The sequence below is a fragment of the Ostrea edulis genome, chromosome 3 (assembly GCF_947568905.1).
Source record: "Ostrea edulis chromosome 3, xbOstEdul1.1, whole genome shotgun sequence".
Classification (NCBI taxonomy): Eukaryota; Metazoa; Mollusca; class Bivalvia; order Ostreida; family Ostreidae; genus Ostrea; species Ostrea edulis.
In genome coordinates, this window is record NC_079166.1 from 47,187,454 (window position 1) to 47,208,802 (window position 21,349).

The window sequence follows — 21,349 nt, forward strand, 5'->3', positions numbered from 1 at the left end:
GTATAGTGTTTTTAATGGGGATTTCCAAAAACAAAATCTGATATGGTGGGGTCCGAGGGCTGATTTTACATGATATTCTTTTCATCACATGCGAGTCAATTTATTGTATTTAAAGTTAAGGATAAAGGAATATTTGATGCATTGCCTAACAATGGTAAAAACCTTAATACAACTTTAAATACTGTGATACAACCTTGATAAAGGAATTTGCTAAGATGGTAAAAATTGATTAACAACGACAAAAACTTAATTTGATATATTGATTTACTATGTTATAAATTTGGATACATTGTTTTACTATGGTAAAACTTTGATATATTGATTTTATATAATGGTGAAACTTCCATATATTGACTTACTACCGGTATAATGGTAAAACTTTGGATATATTGACTAACAACGGTTAAAACCTATTGTGATATATTGATATATTATGATAAAAAGATTGATACATTGATGATTTACTACTTATTCTTATTACATTGATTTACCATTGTAAACAATTGCATACATTGATAGTTACAAGGAAATACGTAATTGTCGGATTTATCATAGATGCCTGGGTCAAGGATATTGCAGTATAACCTACATGTATACAATAGAGTAAATTCCAACCAAGAATATTTTTTTTTAACATTTATTAATGTATAAGGAAGATTAGCTACATGTGTCATTACCACGTGCACAGAAAACCATTTCCCCGCGTTTTTGAAGCTTTCTAAACATTTAATTGCAATGATATCGTGCATACATGTATGATTTTGTTTCTGATTGATAGCAATGTCGACTAAACAGAAATCTCACTGAATTCAGAAATCATTTCGCAAAATATAATCTTAATCTTTCAGTTCTGCGATATTACGTTGAAAATTCTAGATTTCTTGTAAAAGTACGTTTTTTATAAGTTCAATTCCAAATAACTAAAAAGAAAATGATATCAGGTTTGTGTCCCTAATCAAGGTCATATTCTACTTTATGTGCTTTAATCTGCATCCAGATCACAAAATTAGTTTTGATGTCGTGAAAATGCATGAGATGTATATACATGTAGCTAAATCAGATATACACACCCCATTCACCAAAGGAAAATATACTATAATATTATATATGAATAGAAATCTTCAGGAAATGATAAACACATGCGTAGTCATCTTTAACTACTTACCACCTATATAAACTTCATACTGATCCACAGGCACCTGAAGTGTGGATATCGTGTCTATAGATTCTCTGCACATACTCCCTCCCCCTGGGATGTTACGAACATACATGTGAACCCACACAACCCAATGAATAAAATAAATATAGAACCAATAATTCCCCCCAAAATGTGTAATTTCACCGCCGATCATCTTCATAAGTCGTTGTGATTATATGATCTGTTTCTATAGAAACGCCTCCAATAAGGGCAATGACGGAAGAAGGAAATCAACTTTGTTCCGTGCGCTTGTAATTTTTCAAAACTATGTCAAAAATCAAATCGCACACGCATCTGGCTGTTGTCGCTATACCATTTAATGGATCGCAAGTTAGGTTATATCAGAGCATCGTTGTTATTAGCTACATGCTTTCTTTTACATTGTTCAGACGTTCCAAAATGTGAAACGTGAGTATTTCACGCATTTAATCAAAACTCATTTACTAGATTTTAACATAAAACATATTAAATTCAGTTTGCAAATACTTTCCTTAAGTTCAGTTTACTGGTTAACTAAATTTAACTTTTATCATCAGGGGCTTCAAGAATTGTTGTCCAGATTACAAATGGAATGTTGAAAGTCAACGTTGCGAAAGTAAGTATGAAAACATTTGAGGCCACATTTAAAAAAAATATTGGTTTGCTATAGCCCGAGGGTCATAAAAAATATTGGGTCGGTCGGTAGGGATTTTTTTTTTTTTTGCTGAAAATATATTGAATATCAAAACTCTGTTTTTATATTTTGCGTTCTTTTGATGAATTAACCCTATAACAGTGAACAGAAACCTCTCTAAAAAGTGCAGTTTTAACTTCATGGACAGGAGTAGTTTGTGTATGGCTAATATATCATTTTGTTATTCTGATATGTTACTTGTTTTGTGGTTGTTTGTTTTCCAGGTCTTGAATATGTCCCTTGTTTTTTCAAATTTGTCTAGAGTCTTCTTGGTTGCCATGATTTTATTCTCAATGGCCAATGTAACATGAATGTATTATGCAACTGAAACTTGGTAGCATTGTTGTTGTTCTAAAACATTATTCGTATAAACCCCACACAATTTCATGTTCAATGATGTTGGTCAAACGATTTCTGATACATTAAATCCGTGCTCCGCGGTACCTCGAATTACCGAAATGCCCATGATTAGAACTAACGAAATTCCCCTTTGAATCAATTTTTTAAAGTTAAATTGAAATATTAGGGATTGATTCAATGTGTAAAATACCGTCTCTGAAGAAAAAATAACAAATTTGTTAATTAAAAAAGAGTCTTGTTTTATTAGAATTTGTGTTAATCTAAGGAAGGTAATTCATGTTATTTTTCTTTCATTTAGAAGAATGCGTTCAACCATTATTTCCTAATCATTACATATATACATTGCTTAAGTTGAATTAAATTAACATTCATATATATTTTGCAATTCAAACAAATATTGTATAGGGGGGAAAATATCATGCTGCCCCTTGATTGGAAAATAAAAATGTTATGTATAAATTTTGCTAGAGTTATCTTTGAAACATCGTGAATGCGAGAAATGAACACAATTGAATTCCCTAAATTTACAATCACAAATTTAAAAACCTTTTATCATAAAGATTAACATATATAAACTTGATATGCATTAATGTAAAACTTATACGGTACCAATTTTGATGCACCAGATGCGCATTTCGACAAATAATGTCTCTTCATTAATGTATATAATTAGAGGGGAATTTCGATACTTTTAGGTGGTATTTCGAAAACTAATTCCTCGTCGGATAGATAAAATTCTACCAGTATGTCATGTGCCAAATCTATCATTTGAGCGCTTAAAATTGCGGCGATTTACAAAATGCCACAAAAAACAAAACTAAAAACAAAACAAAACGCAACTTCACAAGTCAAGGGCTATTGATTAGTTACCTCGTTACAAAATAAAAACATCACGCAATGTTCTTGATGTTAAGAAAAGTACCCCACGAAGACCAGTTTACTTTCTGTTTTTGCCCTTTCCAAACTTGCATCTTAAACGAGGAATCTCATTGGATGATTTAATTTTAGCTTATTCCGTCATCCCCTGTCCCAAACCCGTGTTTTAAATGGTGACTGGTGCGAGGTAACGAATTAATGACCGTTGACTTGTGAAAATGAACCAAACACGGATAGGAACTTGAAAGAAAAACAGAAGTCGGAAATTCGAGTAAAAAAAAAACATGGCCGAAATTATGTCATTAAAAACTTTCCAGTCGGGGAATTAAAAATGGGTCGGTCGCGTGATGGCAAACAAACTCCTTTTTAATTCTGGCCTGAATAATGATATATTGTTTTGAAAGAAACATGGGCGTGAATATTCTATCATCGTAACACAAAATACATAGCGAAATTACTCATCTCTTATTTGGATGCACACCAGCGCAGATAACGTTGAAGTCATCTTTTTAAAAAAAATATGAATGGGTTAAAATTACATCACACATGTACAACGTAAGGTGCTTGAGGACAGAATGCGATAATTGATAACTTTAAATTAATATTGAAATCTCACAATAAGCCCTTACCCCATCATCACTAACCAATGGTTTGTGAGGAGAATATGACGTATCAAAAACTTTTGGAAATATAACATGATACATGTAGGTCTGGAAATTGCAATCGTGGTTCTATCAATTTTATGTGGATGTTATGCATGTAATATCTTGCAGACCTAAAGCTGTGCCCAGTACGTTTATTCAATCCAAAGCGTATTTAAAATAGCAGCAAACGTGTTTATTTCTAAGATTAAATTATGTTTTCAACTTACCTTCCTGAATGTGAATCTACCATTGTTACTATATTACGTCATCAAGTTCACGTAATCACTTAGCCTATGTATGTTGTTTCTTTAAATTAATTTGTATTTTATTCATATCTTTGATTGTGTTTATTTTTGATAGCGAAAAACAAAAATCAAACCAATGCATTTCGTTTATAATACTTGTGTGGAAATTCCCGTTCTATAAATAGCGCTATCATTAGAATGGGGAAGACGCATTCCAGAGAGAAGTAGTTAAATCAACATTTTAAAGGTTATTAAATGATTAACAATTCCCCTTGTCTGACAAAACTCATAAAATATATTGATTAAGTCTTGATTTAGATTCGATAATCTTGATATTTAGATGGGGATTTTTTTTTGTATTTATATGCAATAAATCAATATTTTTTTTATTTACATTCGATAATCTTGTTATTTATATTCGATAATCTTGATTTATATACGACAATCTTGCTATTTTTTCGAAACAAAATTGTGATTAATATTCGACAATGTTGATTTGTACATGATACATGTAGATGTAATAAACAGAGTTCTTTATAAAGGCAATATTTATCAAAGAGGGTGTTGCACAGAAGCGGTACTATTCCCTAATCGGAGCTTTGTGCCTGGTATTTAAACAACAGTGATGTAGAACTTACCTCCATTTTTATTTAAACTCTTATTACGTATTTGCCATTTAAATATCTGTGGGATTCCCCAGTACTAATAGCAAGCCTAAGATATTTTATGTGTCCGTACATAGTCTAAGATTTATTTTTGAAATCGTGAAAATTAAATAGTTTTAATATTTTCTGAGTATTAGACACAATGTATAGGGTTACGAGTGTATCAAATATTTAATATTCTATAATACTACAATCTAAAAGCTCTTATATACTCGTATGTACATGTATTATTTTCTACAACCATCTGTACATAATTCTGACCACAAAACAAAATATGAGAAGTTTAATACGCATTAATAAAGTTCAACAAAATTCCAAGTACATGCACCTGAAAACATTGATTTGTCATAGCAATTTTCAACTGGAATACATGTTGTCTTATCCATTCAAACTGTTTAACAGTTATTTCCCTTGTTTGACATTTTTCTTTCAAAGCTTTAAAACCTAAGAATTCTCGTTAACACCCTTGACTATTAAAACAGGTATCACATGCTGTATTCGGCGTGTTTGTTTCGACTCCCATTCACAAACTAAAGAGTGTCTAGGTTGAAATTTTATTTCAAACTCGGCACATTGTAAGTGTGTTTCAATTAAGAAAAAAATCTAGATGAAAAACATGATATTGAAAACAAAATCTTGTGTCCGTGAGGGATTCGAACCCGGTCGTTAAAAGATTACTTCTTTACACATTAAAATCTACGACCTTATCCACTGAACCAAGCAGTAGAATTTAAGTTGCAATGGAAAACTAACGTACAGGTGAAGTTGAAAATGATATCAGTAAAATCGTTTCGATTTTTTGAAATTTACAACAACAAAAAATGCTCTCGTGAAACAAAATTTCAATGCGACAGTTTTTTTAGTGGAAAACTCGAAGATCATGTTCATGCTAAATACAATTTGTTTCACGGAGGCAGTTTTTCTGAAATTCAGGGATGTCCCACTATTTTAACGCTAAAAATCATATAAATCGCTTATTGCTTGGTTTAAACTCAAATTAATTCGGCTAATTCTTGTTAATACACGTCTTATAAACTTATTTTCAAAAATATTTGAATCAAGGCATAAGTTCCAATTGATTTTATATCATATACCTAGTAGTGTATCAGCCCTGATACACCTATCTTGGCTAGGGTGAGACAGCTGCAAGTAGGTAGGTAGATATCTCTGTCTCGGCCCGTTGTCAAGGGGCTGTCTCGCCCTCAAATTTCAAATGGCTATTTCTTCTTTAATCTTTTGAAATCTAACATAACTACATGAAAAAAAGTATCTAAGCAAAGAGGGGTAACCCAAGTAACAATTGTTTATTTAGAACAATAACACGTTTAACTTCATTTCAAAACAATCAACGTTCTAGGTGACAGAAAACAGTAGGAGGATTATGGAGGGTGATACTGAAGCATTTTCAGAAATCCCCGGTCCTAATGGAGATAAAATGTTAATTTACAGCAATTTTGATGTAGAAAACTGTTTTAAAACGATTTCTGAAATCTAAAATCCCTTGGCAATAAAACGAGAAAAGTAGAACCATTATCTTCCGACGTATTTCAACGACTTATAGATGCTAAACAGATGGGAAACGGTAAAAAAAAAAAATTACTTCAGTATAAGGTAACATTCCTTAAGCAAAGAAATAGCAGCATCAGATCTGTAAACATTCCCGTTCATTCGATGACGCCACGTAAACAAAGTTCTACAACTCTTACAAATTATATGAAATATTGAAAACGGGCGAGTTTGGTAAATCCGAAAAAATAAATAAAAATCAGCAATGGAATAAAGCTACAAAACCCAGACTTTAGCATGTTTCACAATGTCAATAGTACTGGAAACGTAACCATTAAAGTAAACTCTCTGAAGGAATGAAATAGTCAAATATCGTTGTACAGTATACCATGTATTTATGTTTGGGTCAATGACCCCCCACCCCCACCCAATTTAAAAAAAAATGTTTATCAACTTGTTGTGTTTTAGGTATATGATATAAATAATATCACACTCTAATGTTGATCTCGGACCTGGGATTGCCCCTCGAGTGATCTCGGCCCTCGCCCTACGGGCTCGGACCGAGATCAACTCTCGGGGCCAATCCCAGGTCCGAGATCAACATTAGAGTGTGATATTCTATTTATCATATATTTGAATAACTTTATTTTATCGATATCTCATGCAACACCTTTAGGGAAATTAACATGAGACGTGTAACACCTTCTTTTCGTATATCACGATTATTGAATATACATGTAACATCCAAAGTCAATTAAAGTGCCCCAAATAGTTTTAAAAAAAACAAAAAACAAGGAAATGTCTTGATTTTGTAGAGCAATATTCGTAGAATTAGAAAACGCATACGGTAGCTCTTGAAAGGATTTATATTATACACACATCTTAAAGAAATCCATTGTAATTTTGAATAACGTTATTTCTTTAGATGTTGTTCAAAATTTAAAACATTCATTATTGTAGTATTCAAAATGGTGTTTCCAATATCATTATTTGATAGATATATAATAACCATGAAATTAAAAACCAAAATGTAATTCAAAATTTCCCATATCTTCTAAAATAGTCCATATTTAGATACACTTAATTCATGAAAAGGGGGGAAATGGTTTATAGGAAAATGCCACTTTATTTCTTCTTTGGATAGACTTTCATACTAAAATTAACAAAAAAGTAGATATATATTTTCATTTGTACACCTTTTCAAAAGATATTCAAAAGTTTTTGTACTTTAAAATTCATAGGGAATATCTATTTTCAGACTTGAGAAAATGGTCGTCTTTGTAACGTAATTCACATTCATCCATTAAATGCAAACCCATGTTTTCTATTGATTTAACAATAACACTTCCACAAACTGGAATACGGAAAATGAAAATACTTATTGCACCAACTTTGCAAATGTTAACATAAATATATCTCTAAATTGTTATGATTGGTAAACATCAAATTAAATCACGTTTCGCACACCTTGTTAAATAAAAGGCGAAATAATTAGCTGTGTATTCTGAAAAAGCAGAATTATAAATTTTTACGAATGATTTAAGCAACAGATACACCATTTCTAATGCCCATTTAAGTTTAATAGTCTTAAACAATAAACTGTATACTACAACAAGTCTGTATGATAAAACAGACAGTGTAACGTAATTCACATGTAAGTGTCAGTTATGGAAATAAACATTTTGAATACGTAATTTTTCTTAAGAAAGGAGTTTTATTAGTTTTTCGAACAGATTCTGGGGTTTTTCTAGATCCATATTACGTGTCTTGCCCCACTCTACGGGCTCGTTAAGGGAGCACAGAATGTCATGTACCAGGAACGAATGTTTTGGCCATCTAAAGGACTTTCCCCCCCAACTAACGTAAATTGTATGTGATATGATATTCTTGATCATCTTTGTCGTATTCAAAGATTTTCCCAATATATCATTTATTTTCGTATATGGCGGCAACATACGCATCTACTTGATAGAGCTCACTTGCATTCACCGATTCATCAACAGTATGTTCTAGTGCTGACTCGTCTGTAGTGCTGTTGCTGTTGGTAAGAATGCCAATCTCAGTGCCTTGATCATAACACATATTATAATTATCCGTTGGGGATTCGAGTTAGAATAGGTCCTCAGTACCCCCTGCTTGCCGTAAGAGGCGACTAATTGGGACAGTCCTTCGAATGATTTAGCAAAAACCGAGGCCCCGTGTACCAGCGGGTGTGGTACGATAAAGATCCCTTCCTGCTCAAAGGCCGTAAGTCATTTTCAGTTAATCCCGTGGGGATCCGGGTTAGAATAAGTCTTCAGTCCCTTTGGTTGTCATAAGAGTCATACGGATAAGACCCCCCAAAACTGAGGTCCCCTGTCACAACAGGTGTGGCTCGATAAAGATCCCTCCCTGGTCAAAGGCCTTAAGCGCCGAGCATAGGCCTAGATTTTGCAGCCTTTCATCGGCAATGGTGACATCTCCATATGAGTGAAAGTATCTTGAGCGGGACGTTCAAATATATATTAACGATCGATCAATGAATCATGTGACTTATCCATCCCTCAAACATGTCTCAAAACTGTGCCACTTTCCCGTCTACAAAACATACGTCGCAGAAACATAATGCATCCCAAACAGCTATTCCACCTCCTCCTAGGATGGTATAGATCGCCAAAATAACATAAACCCAACTAAGATATCTCTAATTGTTTGGAGATATCATCAATTCAATTATTGCGCGCATTAGTTGAATTGATGCACGCATCAAATCGATTATTTCTCTTATCAAATGAATTGATGCGCTCAGAGCATCAGCTCAACATTACTCATTCTAGTCATTATCTGACATTAAAACAGTATTTATTAGTATGTGAATATTACGTTACACTTCCGTGAATTACGTTACACTATAATACATATCTATACCAGATGTAAACACAGGGTGAATCAATATTTTATTTTCATGGTATCTTAGTATAACATACATTCTTCATTCCCAAAATAAAATTCTAATGAAATTATTAAGAATTAAATAGTTTTATTTGTTAATAATAAGTATACTTATAATGAAGATGATTTTTACAATACTGTAGTAGTCAAAATCGTTCCCGCGTGTAAACTTCCTTTCTACAGGTACCCGTATGACAGACAAAGTGAATGATAAATTCTTGGTAATTTTGCTCCAAGAAAAGATTCTTTTACAGTTTTAAATGAATTGATTATAACGTAATTCACTGTAACGTAGTTCACGGACTTGCTTTTTATTTAGATTGATTGAATATCTCACTCATATGGAGACGTCGAATAAGAAAATAATTACAGCAGCTTAAGGCATTGCCTTTGTGTTATTTTTTATTAACATTAGTGTGTCTGGATATTTGAAGTTTGTAGCATGCAAGGACTGTGAAAGTTAGGGTAACGTAATTCACAATTAAATGCACATGTAGGAAATGTTTTGAAATCCATGAAAGTTTTTTAACAAAAGTTATCTTTTGCCTGTTAATAATTAAATCTTCCATATTTCAGTAACTATATGATAAATTTTATCAACGTAAATTAACCGTAAGTGCCAAATATATTTTCATTTTAACTGTAAGAAAATGGTAACGTAACCCACGGCATTAGTAGTAAATGGAACACTCAGAATGTGTTTGTAAAACTTTTTGGGGTAATTGTGGAGAAACTTTTAGGTAAAATGTATGGGTTATCCCATTATTCTTGAAGAAAACATTATTGTGCCTTCTTTATTTGGACTTCTACGTTATTTTTTTAAATGCAGGAATACGATCACCCTTGTTTGTGACATCCTTTAGGTTTGTGCAGTAAATGGGATCAATACATCGCAATATCTCTTTTTACTTACCGGCCATACATTGTTGCTAAATTGGACCCCCCAATATAACTAAAAATGTGGTTTTCTGTCATCGAAAGGCGTTTGTGACAAGGTACACTTTAACTGACTTTGAATGATAAATGAAGCTTTATCGAATATAGATAACACGATAATCGAATATAGATAACACGATAATCGAATATAGATAACACGATAATCGAATATTAATCAAACTTCGTCGACTATAAATAACAAGAATATTGCATAAATAACAAGATCATATAAATAGCAAGATTATCTAATACAAATCAAGATATATTGCATATAAATCAAGATTAAATCGCATATGAATTATAATTTTCGCATATAAAGATCAAGATTATCGAATATAAATCAAACTTTTCGCATATAGATATCAAAATTATCGCATATGGATAACAAGATAATCGAATTTAGCATATAGATACCAAGATTATCGAATATAAATTAAGATTTTCGTATAGAGATGACAAGGTTATCAAATGTAAATCAAGAGTTTCGAAATATAACAATATTTGTTTGGTATTGCAACTTTTTACACGTCATAGATTTTGTTGATCAAGATGCATGTTCAATAATATTGATCATTTTAATACCATCTTACTAATGATATATACACCCTTTTCTACACTCAAGAATATCGTGAATATGGGACATAGCGTTTGATAATTGTTTGGTATTGTCGAATTCGTTGTTGATGGAAGCAGTTAAATCTTTGTATATGTATTATCAAACGCTGTGTCCCATATTCACGATATTCTTGAGTGTAGAAAATGGTGTGTATATATATTTCAACAGTCTCGTTTAAAGTCGCAAATTCTATGGTCGTTATGATGTAATTTCCAAATAAAACCTGAGATTAGGTTGAATGCTGTCTGAAGTGTTGCGTACATGTACCAATCTTTACTTACTGATTTTGACTACGGTTTACCTGATCAAGATGTAGGGCTCATGGCAGATGTGACTGGTCAACAGGGGATGCTTACTCCTCTAGACACTTGACACCCCCTCTGGAGTGTCCAGAGGTCCCTGTTAGCATTATAGGATTATAGGATAGGTGTTATAGGATTCGTAGGATTGTTCAAAATTCGTTATCTTCACTTTTGTTATTTACCAAACCGTATTTGTCACAGAATGTTTGCCGGGATACCTTGGAATCAACTGTAGTATAATGTGTCCCTATCCTTATTATGGAGAAGGATGTCAGGAAGAGTGTGACTGTGAGAGGGACTTGTGTAATGTTTCCGTCGGTTGTAAGGACGTAACAACAGGTAGATAACCTTTGCACTTTTAACGGTTATTCAAACTTCATTCAAACCGTTTGGATTGTTGAAGTATGTTTATTATTTATAATTCAATTAAACTGATCAACCATCAATGAGAATATGGTAGAGAATGTAAAAAGTATGATTTTGCTTATTGTGGTGTGAAACTGCTGCAACACGCAATCACAGGGCCTTTTTATCCATTTTGTTCTCAATCTCTATATATACATATCTAAGGTAGTACTCTACATCATCATAATGGCTGACTTCCTTTAAAAACATGGATGAAAAAATCGATATCAGCAATATTTGTCTTTTCCTTTTCCATTTAAATACCTAGTCGAGTAGCTCATTAGGTTTGAATACCGACTGCTGGACTGTAGGTCGCAGGTTCGAGTCCGGCAGGGGTTTTAAATTTTTTTCAGATTACCTTCTACTGGAACTGTATTTTTTGACAAAATAAAGTAAATTTGAAAATTTTCAACTTCAAAATATTGTTGTACATATCCTCCACTTTTCATCTAAATCAAATTTCTCTGGTGTAGCATACCTCCTTAACAAGGAATGACTCGAAAATAGGATACCAGATGAAAACAAAGCTCAAAATCACCTTAATTCCAAGAAACAGATCGAATCACCCTATCCAAACGGCGTTAAACATCTCCTAAAACAAGTCAAACATAGTTCAGTATCCTTTCATATTTAATTTAAAGCGTTCATGTATTATTTTTGTACATAATTACATTAAAGCAGATTAATTACTTTATAAAGTTATCAACTTTCTCTTAATTACATGCTTGAAAACATCTGCATGTACAAGAAAACAGTGAGAATATTATTTAGAAAGTAAATATAGTGTGGTACATATATAAATCACCCCATAAATTATACAGTGTTAGACGTCTATAAATAGACCCACGAGCGTCAGGGGAATCCCAACATGATGTATATTAACTCATACCGTGATACGCAACTGTCTAGTTTTAAGGCTGAAAGAGCGTAAAACAACGAATTACTAAGAAGTGTTTGATATTTTTATTTCTATTAAACTTATGGCACTGTACTGTTGTAACAAAATACACAGATTTACATAGATAAGACCACCGATGATCTGAAAGTTTGAACTGGTCACGTGACTCTCACTTGATAGGCAGAATGACGCGGTTATCTGTAAACATCGATTTAATATCAAATAATTTTGGTTAAAACAGGTGAAATAAAGTAGATTTACGTACAACTTCCTATTCGTGTTTTTGATATAAGAAAAGAAGTGTTCAAAATCGAAATTTTCTTGAAGTTTATGGTTTTGAAGCCAAAACGAATATCTAAAGGAATGCTTGCATTGTGACCTCCTAGTCTTGTGGCCAGTTTTGTTTAATCAATATGATCCAGAACTCGATATTCTTGGTTATCATTTCGCCGAGATAGTTCCTTCCTCAATAAACTTCAATATTCTTGGTTTGTATCTTATGGTGAGGGTCACCATTTTAACTTGTGCACTTAGCTCTTCATATCTAAATCAGGTGCTGAACTCTTGTGAAAAAGCATGAATGCTTTAATAAAGTAAATGAAAAGAAATATAGATAAAGGTATGGAACAAAGTTTAATATGTCAACAGAACAGAAAGATAACATATGATAGGTTGAGATATGACAGTATATGTTTAATAGCTTATTTTTTATGGACCAACATAATGAAACCAAATGTTAAAGATAAAATTGATAATGACATACTTTGGAATTGCACAATACAACCTGTTAATAACACATGAAAGTTTAAAATCAAGTGGATATGTAAATACTCCAATTCTTTCTTTAGTAAAGAAAATTTTCTAAACTACTGGTAACATAGAAATTTCAAATTTTTCGACGCACCCTATGCAATGAAAAATATTTACATGTTACAGTCCAACATAGAAAAACAAGTCCACAAGCCAGACAACTGTCTTCCCAAGTGAAACAATATAACATGAAGTGCTGCAAATTCAGGCATTTTAGAATATTATGCATATATCAGTATCTGGACAATTAACAATTGTAAAAACATTACTGTTGAATAGTAACATCGATACAGAACAGTGAACTATGATTGTGTAAAGAATATAATACTGTTGCAATGTGAGATTTTGAGTTCATAATACAGACTGATGCCTGATCAGGGTTAAATAAATTGCAATGCTGGGTTTTCATCGCTATTTTCAGTATCACAGAAAAGGTTATAATGAGATGGACATGTAAACAATCCAAACTTGTATAAAACAAGATGTGTTTGTGAAACACAAAATGCCCCCGATAATGTCCAAGGTTACAAAGACAAATATCTTGGTACCAGTAGAAAGATCTTGTCACAAGAAATGCTCAAGCGCAATATGAAAGCTCTAATACTTACCATTTAGAAGTTATGACCAATGTCAATCTTTTTAAAAGTAGGTCAAATGTCAAGGTCAAAATGTTTAGTACAAACGGAAAGGCCTTGTCACAAGAAATACTCATATGAAATATCAAAGCTCTAGCTCTTACTGTTCAAAAGTTATTGGCAAGGTTAGAGTTTTTAAAAAGTAGGTCAAACTCCAAGGTCGAGGTCATAGGGTCATAAATGTTGGTACCCACAAAAAGGTATTGTCTCAAGAAATACTCAAATGAAATATCAAAGCTCTAGCTATTACTGTTCAAACGTTATTGGCAAGGTTATAGTTTTTAAAAAGTAGGTCAAAGTCCAAGGTGGAGTTCACAGTGTAAAAAAATGTTGATACCCACGGAAAGGTCTTGTCATAAGGAATACTCATGTGAAATATCAAAGCCCTATCACTTACTTTTCAAAAGTTATTAGCAAGGTTAAAGTTTTCAAAAAGTAGGTCAAACTCCAAGGTGAAGGTCACAGTGTCAAAAATATTGGTACCCACGGAAATGTCTTGTCATAAGGAATACTCATGTGAAATATCAAAGCTGTATCACTTACTGTTCAAAAGTTATTAGCAAGCTTAATGTTTCAGACAGAATTACAGAATGACAGACAGGATAAAAACAATATGTCCCCTGATCTTCGATCTTGGGGTCTTAAAAATGGGTTCTAAACTACTAGAACTGTAAATATGTACATGTAAATTGTAAACATTTTAACAAATTATTTACATAATTTCAAATATTTTGACACACATTAGGACTAGAAGTTTTCTATGCAATGAAAGATATATACATGTGATAGTCAATCATAAATATACAAGTCCACAAGCCAGATATAAAGAGCTGTAAATTATATAATTTCAAAATATTAAGCATCAAAGATGCGTATGGCCGAGTTACAGTTTGGAAAATAATGCACGCTTGTATTCACGAAGTAAAAACATGCACGTATTTTATATAGTTTATAAGTTTGAAGCTTTGAATGGCTGGAATAGGTATTTAGTGTGATAATGACCTTGACCTTTGGATATCAAAAGCAACATGAATCTTGAATGTCATCAGGATTTGAAGTCTGATAAACATGCACCAGCAAGTACATGTATAAAAGTTAGAGGCAAGCTCAAATCTACAGATATAGTGAAAAAGAGACTTTGACCTTTTGACCTCAAAATAAATAAGAAAAAACGTCCAAAAGAACTCGCCTGTACACAAGTTGTCAGTTTGCTTGCATTGACACTATTTTTTTGCGTGCATAGAATAAATAACACGACAAACTCCGGATACATTCGCATATTCTCGGTTTCTTCCGTAAAAAAGGCCGAGTGTAAACAAAGTAAGAATATCTGCGCATGAAAACAACAATCGTTTCTGTTTGAAAGATAATTCAAATTCATCTAATAAATCAATGAAAAATAAAAAGATTGGTTTTTTTCTTCAAAATATTGATCTTATATTTTTCAAATCTGTGTACAAAATGATCACCGCAATTTATGCACTCTTTTCTTCCACGTAGATTCAATTCATGTGTTCTCCGCACGGCTTCCGTTTGGAGGCCTCGACTGACAGTAAACTAATAGACGGGGTCACGTGACCCCGTCTAAAAAACGAACAGCAGAGTGTAAATTCTTTCTGCAACCATATGATTTTCCTTTCTTTGTCAGAGTGGCTCTAGTAACTACATTTTCGCGCAGATTGTCAATGTTTAGGTTTTTCAGTAAATCCACCCTCGAGATCTCGTGATAACAAGCATGGCGAAGCAAATTTTGCATGCTGTACATGATGTTTAATGAAAAACACCTTTATTAGACATGCCCAAGCACAAAGTTGATTCTGTTTTTGGTGTAAACAACATTTGGGACTAAAACACGGAGCTTATTATCGGATATTCATAAAATTATTTAGTACCATTTCAGAGATCCTATGGAATACTCCAGTTTCGAGATTAGAACTCTACTGTGTAGGAGGTTCATTTAGTGGAACTTTGAATGCTTAGGTGGGACAGAGTGGTACTACAGTCAGTGAGAAAGACGATAAAATGTATAGATAAGTACTTGATGTAGGAAATGTAAAATACTATCAAAAGAAATGTTTTACTAAGGTGGAAACATAAATACAATGTCATATTTTCAAGCAAAGTCCTGGATATGATAGCTAGCAGCAACAAAATAACGTGATATAATAAGAATTCTAAGTATTTAATTACTTCTTGAATACTTACCATTTACTTAGTTTCGAACCCCGTTCGCCCCGCATGCGGAAGGCCGGGATTCGAATCCCGGCCGCGACAGACCTAAATCGTTAAAACAGGTAGTGACAGTTCCATCGCCAAACGCTCGGCATCAGATGGGAATGTCACGGGTCCTCGGAGATGACCTACCTTAAAAACGGATGTCCCGTGTCACAGTAGGTGTGGCACGCTAGAGAACCCTCACTCCTCAATGGCCGTAAGCGCCGAGCATAGGCCTAAATTTGAAGCCCTTCACCGGTCTTGGTGAGGTCTCCATATGAGTGAAAAATTCTCGAGCGAGACGTTAAGCAAGATACAATCAATCAATCATGTATCAGTCGAAATTGGGTGATGAAACTGCGTATGATAAACTTACTGAGCAGATTCACTTATGTAGTGATGAATATCTGTCCCACTCCCGCGTGTAAACAAGTTGTTTTGCACCTTACTAACTACGAGAGTTCTCCAAAACTCAGACGTATCTCGAAACCGGCGTATTGTAGCCCTATCCCGAAAACATCAGAATAAAAAAAATCGGATAGGGCTACCTTATTGAAGCTAGTGCCACACCTGCTGTTTATATGAGATATCTTATAAAAATAAAAGATATCTTACAACATTTTCATTAGATATCTTATAAAACGTACATTTGTAGATATCTTATATATTTTACAATTTACTTCCTTCGTTGAATGAGATGTATATACATGCAAGTTGGTTGGTTGTTTATTGTTTAATATTTACATTTGCAACTGTTTTCTCCTACATAACACTATTACGAGCAATACGTATTTATCCCTGGATAAATCTACTACGGGGTCAACAGGTCACGGCTGTGCGTATGAACATTTGTTAAAAGTAGGTAACAGTTACTACTTTTACTAAGGGAATACACATCTAGCAATCGCTCTCACTTACTACAGAAATCTTTGAATAGATGAAATCAACATCACAAAATGTATTTACGGTTTTATTTGTATTCCAAGCAGTGGACTTTCATCAATAATTGATAAAAGCATTTCTGTAAACAATGTCTTTAGTTATTAGCTTACTAGGCCTAATGTATGTCTAAAATTTCGTCTGCTACAACTTCACCCTGGTCATCGGTGATGCGGAATTGTACCTACTGCTAGACGATGACATCAGGCTTTAGCAAAAAGGTCATTCACAGGATGTATAGCCGATAAGTCGTCAAAGTGCATTAAGACCTACACACCACGCTGCTTCCGTACCACAGCAGCCATAGGTGATTGATGTCGGTTCCCAAGTTTATGTCGGGACATGTCCGGACATCGAAACGAGGCGTCATTAAAAACCTATTACAAAAAATTATCGAGTCAAAAGAAGCGTTCAGTGAGCTCATGTTTGTCAACAATTACATATCCAAATCCAAACCGTCTCTTACCTTCGTGCAGTTCCACATTCTCTGCGATGTTCAGTTCTTTCCGCAGATTCATCTGAGCTGCGTCCTCTGTCCTGTCTATAAATGATTTGCCTACACCTGACGACTGCCGCCCTGTTCTTCATGTTCCTCCATCTCAGTCTTCTGTTAACTCCGTAATATCCACAGAATATCTTTCAAAGTCGGTCTTCAACGTCTTCTTCACTTTTCAAAAGTCAAAGCGCATCACAACTCTAAGTATAACATTGCGCATTCCCGTTTAAATCATAATTCCCCCACCCTCTAAAATTAAACATATGGAAGAATTTTCCATTATATACTCCCGAGTTAATGTATAAGTATATGTTGATATACTTGCTTTCTAGCGTCTTAATAATTAAAACAGTTCTTCATTTTATAGAACTTTTTTTGTGTTGTCGTCATATTGAACATCTATGACGCTTCGTTGTGGACGTCAACAATTTGAAATGTATGGAAACGTGTTGTTAACACAATTCAGCAATATTACCGACCAAAAATGTAAATATAAGTAATAAGGTATCATTTAAAAATATTTATCGGGATATAAATACGGGTTGGTACATGATCAAATCATCTATCAAATCATCGATCAAATTTGATCACGTGACCAACCCGTATTTATATCACGATAAATATTTTTAAATGATACCTTATTTCTTAAATATCATCTCGATCTCGATCGAGATCGAGAGAGAGAGAGAGAGAGAGAATTTTTCACTCATATAGAGACGTGATGTATATAAATAAAATAATTATAAATCTTCATAACATGACAAATATGGGCCTAGTCAAAACTATTAAAAGTATAACTATCACTAAAAACCTACACAATTTTTTGCTGATCATGCTATAATCCAATCGCAACTTATCGGCCAAGAATGTTATAATGTTGCCTCGCTTCGTTTTGGAAATTTCCATAAGGCTGATTCAAAACTAAAATCATGGATTGGTATATAAAATCTTATATGTTTTATAAGATATCTTATATAGATTTGTTTGTTTGTTTTTACGCCACACTCAACAATTTTTCAGTTATCTGGTGGTGCCCAGTTTTTATTGGTGGAAGAGAAAACCAAGATACAACGTACCTGGGAAGAGATCACCGACCTTCCGAAAGTAAACTGGGAAACTTTCTCACTTATTAGCGCGAGAGGGATTCAAACCCGCAAAAGGGACATATCATATCTTTTATAAAATATATATAAAGAATATGAGATATCTCATAAAATTTTGAAGATATCTAACTTTTATAAGATATCTTATAAAATTTTTAAGATATATTTAAAGAGGAATAAGTGTAAAAACTTATGCTTGTAACTCCTCTCTCCCCTTAAACCTTAGATTGCCTGGTTAGCGAAGATGCCGATGCATATACACGTAATAAAAAAAAAACTTCCATTCCGATTTAAATTAGTTTGATTGTGCATAAACAAGAGCTTGCGCTAAATAATGCTATGTAGATAGACTAGCAGGGTTTATCCCCTCCCTCTCTAAATAAATGATTGTCATTGATCACCAGTCAACATAAAAAATCAAAGTGCGTATGATTTTTGTTTTATATTTATACATGTACTTGGTACCTGTATAAGTAATTGCGTATGGGTACTTACATGTAATACAGTCTAATTTCGAAAAATGTTAATATCATTATTCATTCAGATTTTTGTATGAAGCTTGAAATACTTTTCACGTCAAGTTGCTAGTTATTTTGAAGAATGGAAAGAATATGATATTCGTTAATGAGATTTTATTAGAAAAAGAAAAAATATTGTTAAGATGTAAATATGTAATATCTAATGATTGATTTGTGTTATTGTTTATATTTGTAAGAGGATTCTGATGAAGAAGCCACCCCTTGTACAACAGAAACACAACCAGTCGCGATACACCGAACCACTCATTCTTCTGTAGACAGAACTACGAAGAAATTGAACCCAGAAACAAGAAATTCGGAGTCTCTCAACATCAATGATGTTCTGCTTGTCCTTATACTGGTGTTTGGTTCTGTGGATTTTATTCTATGCTGTACTTACTTGGCTGTTGGGTTTTATGAACGGAGGCATACTGCAGCAGCACATGTACACGAGATTAGCGACACAACCGGAGATTATCGTGGAAACGATACATCGTACGAAAATGTCGAGATTAATCTGCCATCGACTTCAGGTGTAGGCGTGCGGGTCTCAAGCTCTGCAATGCCAATACTAGAACGTGCATGTGACATTTAGATCCACATACCCAAAGCCACCCCTTTGCAATGTGCGAAACAATATTTTCCATGTAATTACATTGATTAATTTATATATCTATTGTATCTTATTTGCAATTTCAATAGTAATATTTCGCTTTACATGTAATTAAACTCTTAAATTACACTAGTTCATTGCATATACCTTTTTTTTTAAATGTTAAAACGTCCGTGATAAAATGTGTACAGTGTGTTTGTTAGCTTTGTCCGTGTAGATATACTACAAGAATCAGTGGCGGATGTGGATGAGGCGGAGTACCGAGGTTGCAATCTCCCCCTTGGTTGAACATTTATAACAAAAATAATCTTTTTTTTTCAATTTGGGCTTGTTTTTCGCCCACATCTCCTTTTCTAGGACCAATAAAAAAACTCGCCACCCCTTTGAACATTTTCTGTATTCGTACTGTTAGCCTTTTGCATGTATATGTCAACTGTCATTTCCACAACTTTAGCATGTCTATTTACGTACCTCTTGCAAGGGCTATTGGTACTTTGCGGAACGGAACGAAACAACCAACTTCTTTTTACAGTGGATTCCCCCTTAGGGTACCCCACAATCGGTTCCGTTCCGCAAAGTACCAATAGCCCTTGCAAGAAGCCAAAGTCCTCTCAATTCAATGTTATCCTTTGGCATAGATATTTGATCTTGATTATATCCTGAAATTGACTCACCTTTCATCTGACCGAATATGAAATACTGTTATCAATATATGGACAAGCTTTGGTTATTTAATTAACCTATAACTGTGACATGAGCTTCAGCTTGGCCTTTGGATGCATTGTTCCCGTCACTGACCAAATACGTCCTTCTCCTTGCATTGTCTTATGTCTATATCACAAATAAGGATTTAGACACACAGGCAAACCAGAATTGATATTCTAATTTGATTATTGCTGCTAGGGACCTTTAGGCATACACAGAATGTATAATCGAGGTTGTAAAGAGGCACTGGCCCATAGTCTAACAAGAGGCCCATGGGCCTAGAGTCGCTCTTCTGATACATTGTAGAAGAGGCAAAAATTCTCACTAACCAAGATTCATCAATTAACAAGGTTTTAAAGACCTATCACATGATAGTGTATGAAGGGGATATCATACAGTACACTATTAGATTAGGGAATCAAAATAATTACAAAATGTAGTTACTTAACCTATGTGCATATCTGGGTAGTACATATTTTTCTTCTACATGAATTTTTTCAAGGGACATAGAGATGGTTGGGGTGCTAACTACCGAATTTACTATGCATACAATTAGAACAAGGGGATCGCATTGTATTTCAGAGTTCTTGAAAAGTGTCGGTAATGTCGGATTATCCGATAAAAGTAGTAAATGTCCGACACAAATTACTTAATTGTCGGTCCTGATGGCCGATAAAAGATCGGGATCGAAGTCCGTTTTTTACCGGGAAAAATGACGGCCATGTGGCCCATAAATTTTCAAACCGATGCTAAATCCGGCAAGACATTGAAACGTAAACGTGAGGAATCTGTTTTGAGAACTATGAGGAGAAAAGAAACCGGGAATCTGGGAAACAATGACTTTTGTTTGATGCGGTTTTACCTATTACTAGGTGACACAATCTGCTCAAAGTCGCGAGACCAACTACACCCGGGTCAAAGTGAGAGAGAGTAATTTAAACGATTGCAGAGGACAGAGGAAGATGAGAAAGAAGTTGAGAGGAATAGACAGGATAGAAAGAAAAGTGGAGGGTGAGAGAGAAGTGGAGGGTTAAAGAGAAGTGGAGGATGGGACAGAAGTG

At 33.8% G+C, this 21,349-nt stretch overlaps 1 protein-coding gene across 2 annotated transcripts; it reads left to right on the forward strand.

The window, feature by feature from the left end:
• Positions 1 to 1,416: 1,416 nt before the first annotated feature.
• On the forward strand, positions 1,417 to 19,726 carry LOC130052586 (protein draper-like). 2 transcript variants are annotated; one of them, XM_056157989.1, is made up of 4 exons: positions 1,417 to 1,606; positions 1,735 to 1,793; positions 11,154 to 11,291; positions 19,168 to 19,726. In XM_056157989.1, the coding sequence occupies exons 1-4, from the start codon at positions 1,518 to 1,520 to the stop codon at positions 19,563 to 19,565; spliced, it is 684 nt and encodes a 227-aa protein (XP_056013964.1). In that variant the 5' UTR covers positions 1,417 to 1,517; the 3' UTR covers positions 19,566 to 19,726. The 2 variants fall into 2 exon arrangements, with proteins under 2 accessions (XP_056013964.1, XP_056013965.1); XM_056157990.1 differs by lacking the exons at positions 1,417 to 1,606; positions 1,735 to 1,793; positions 11,154 to 11,291 and adding an exon at positions 18,074 to 18,453.
• The last annotated feature ends 1,623 nt before the right edge of the window (positions 19,727 to 21,349 follow it).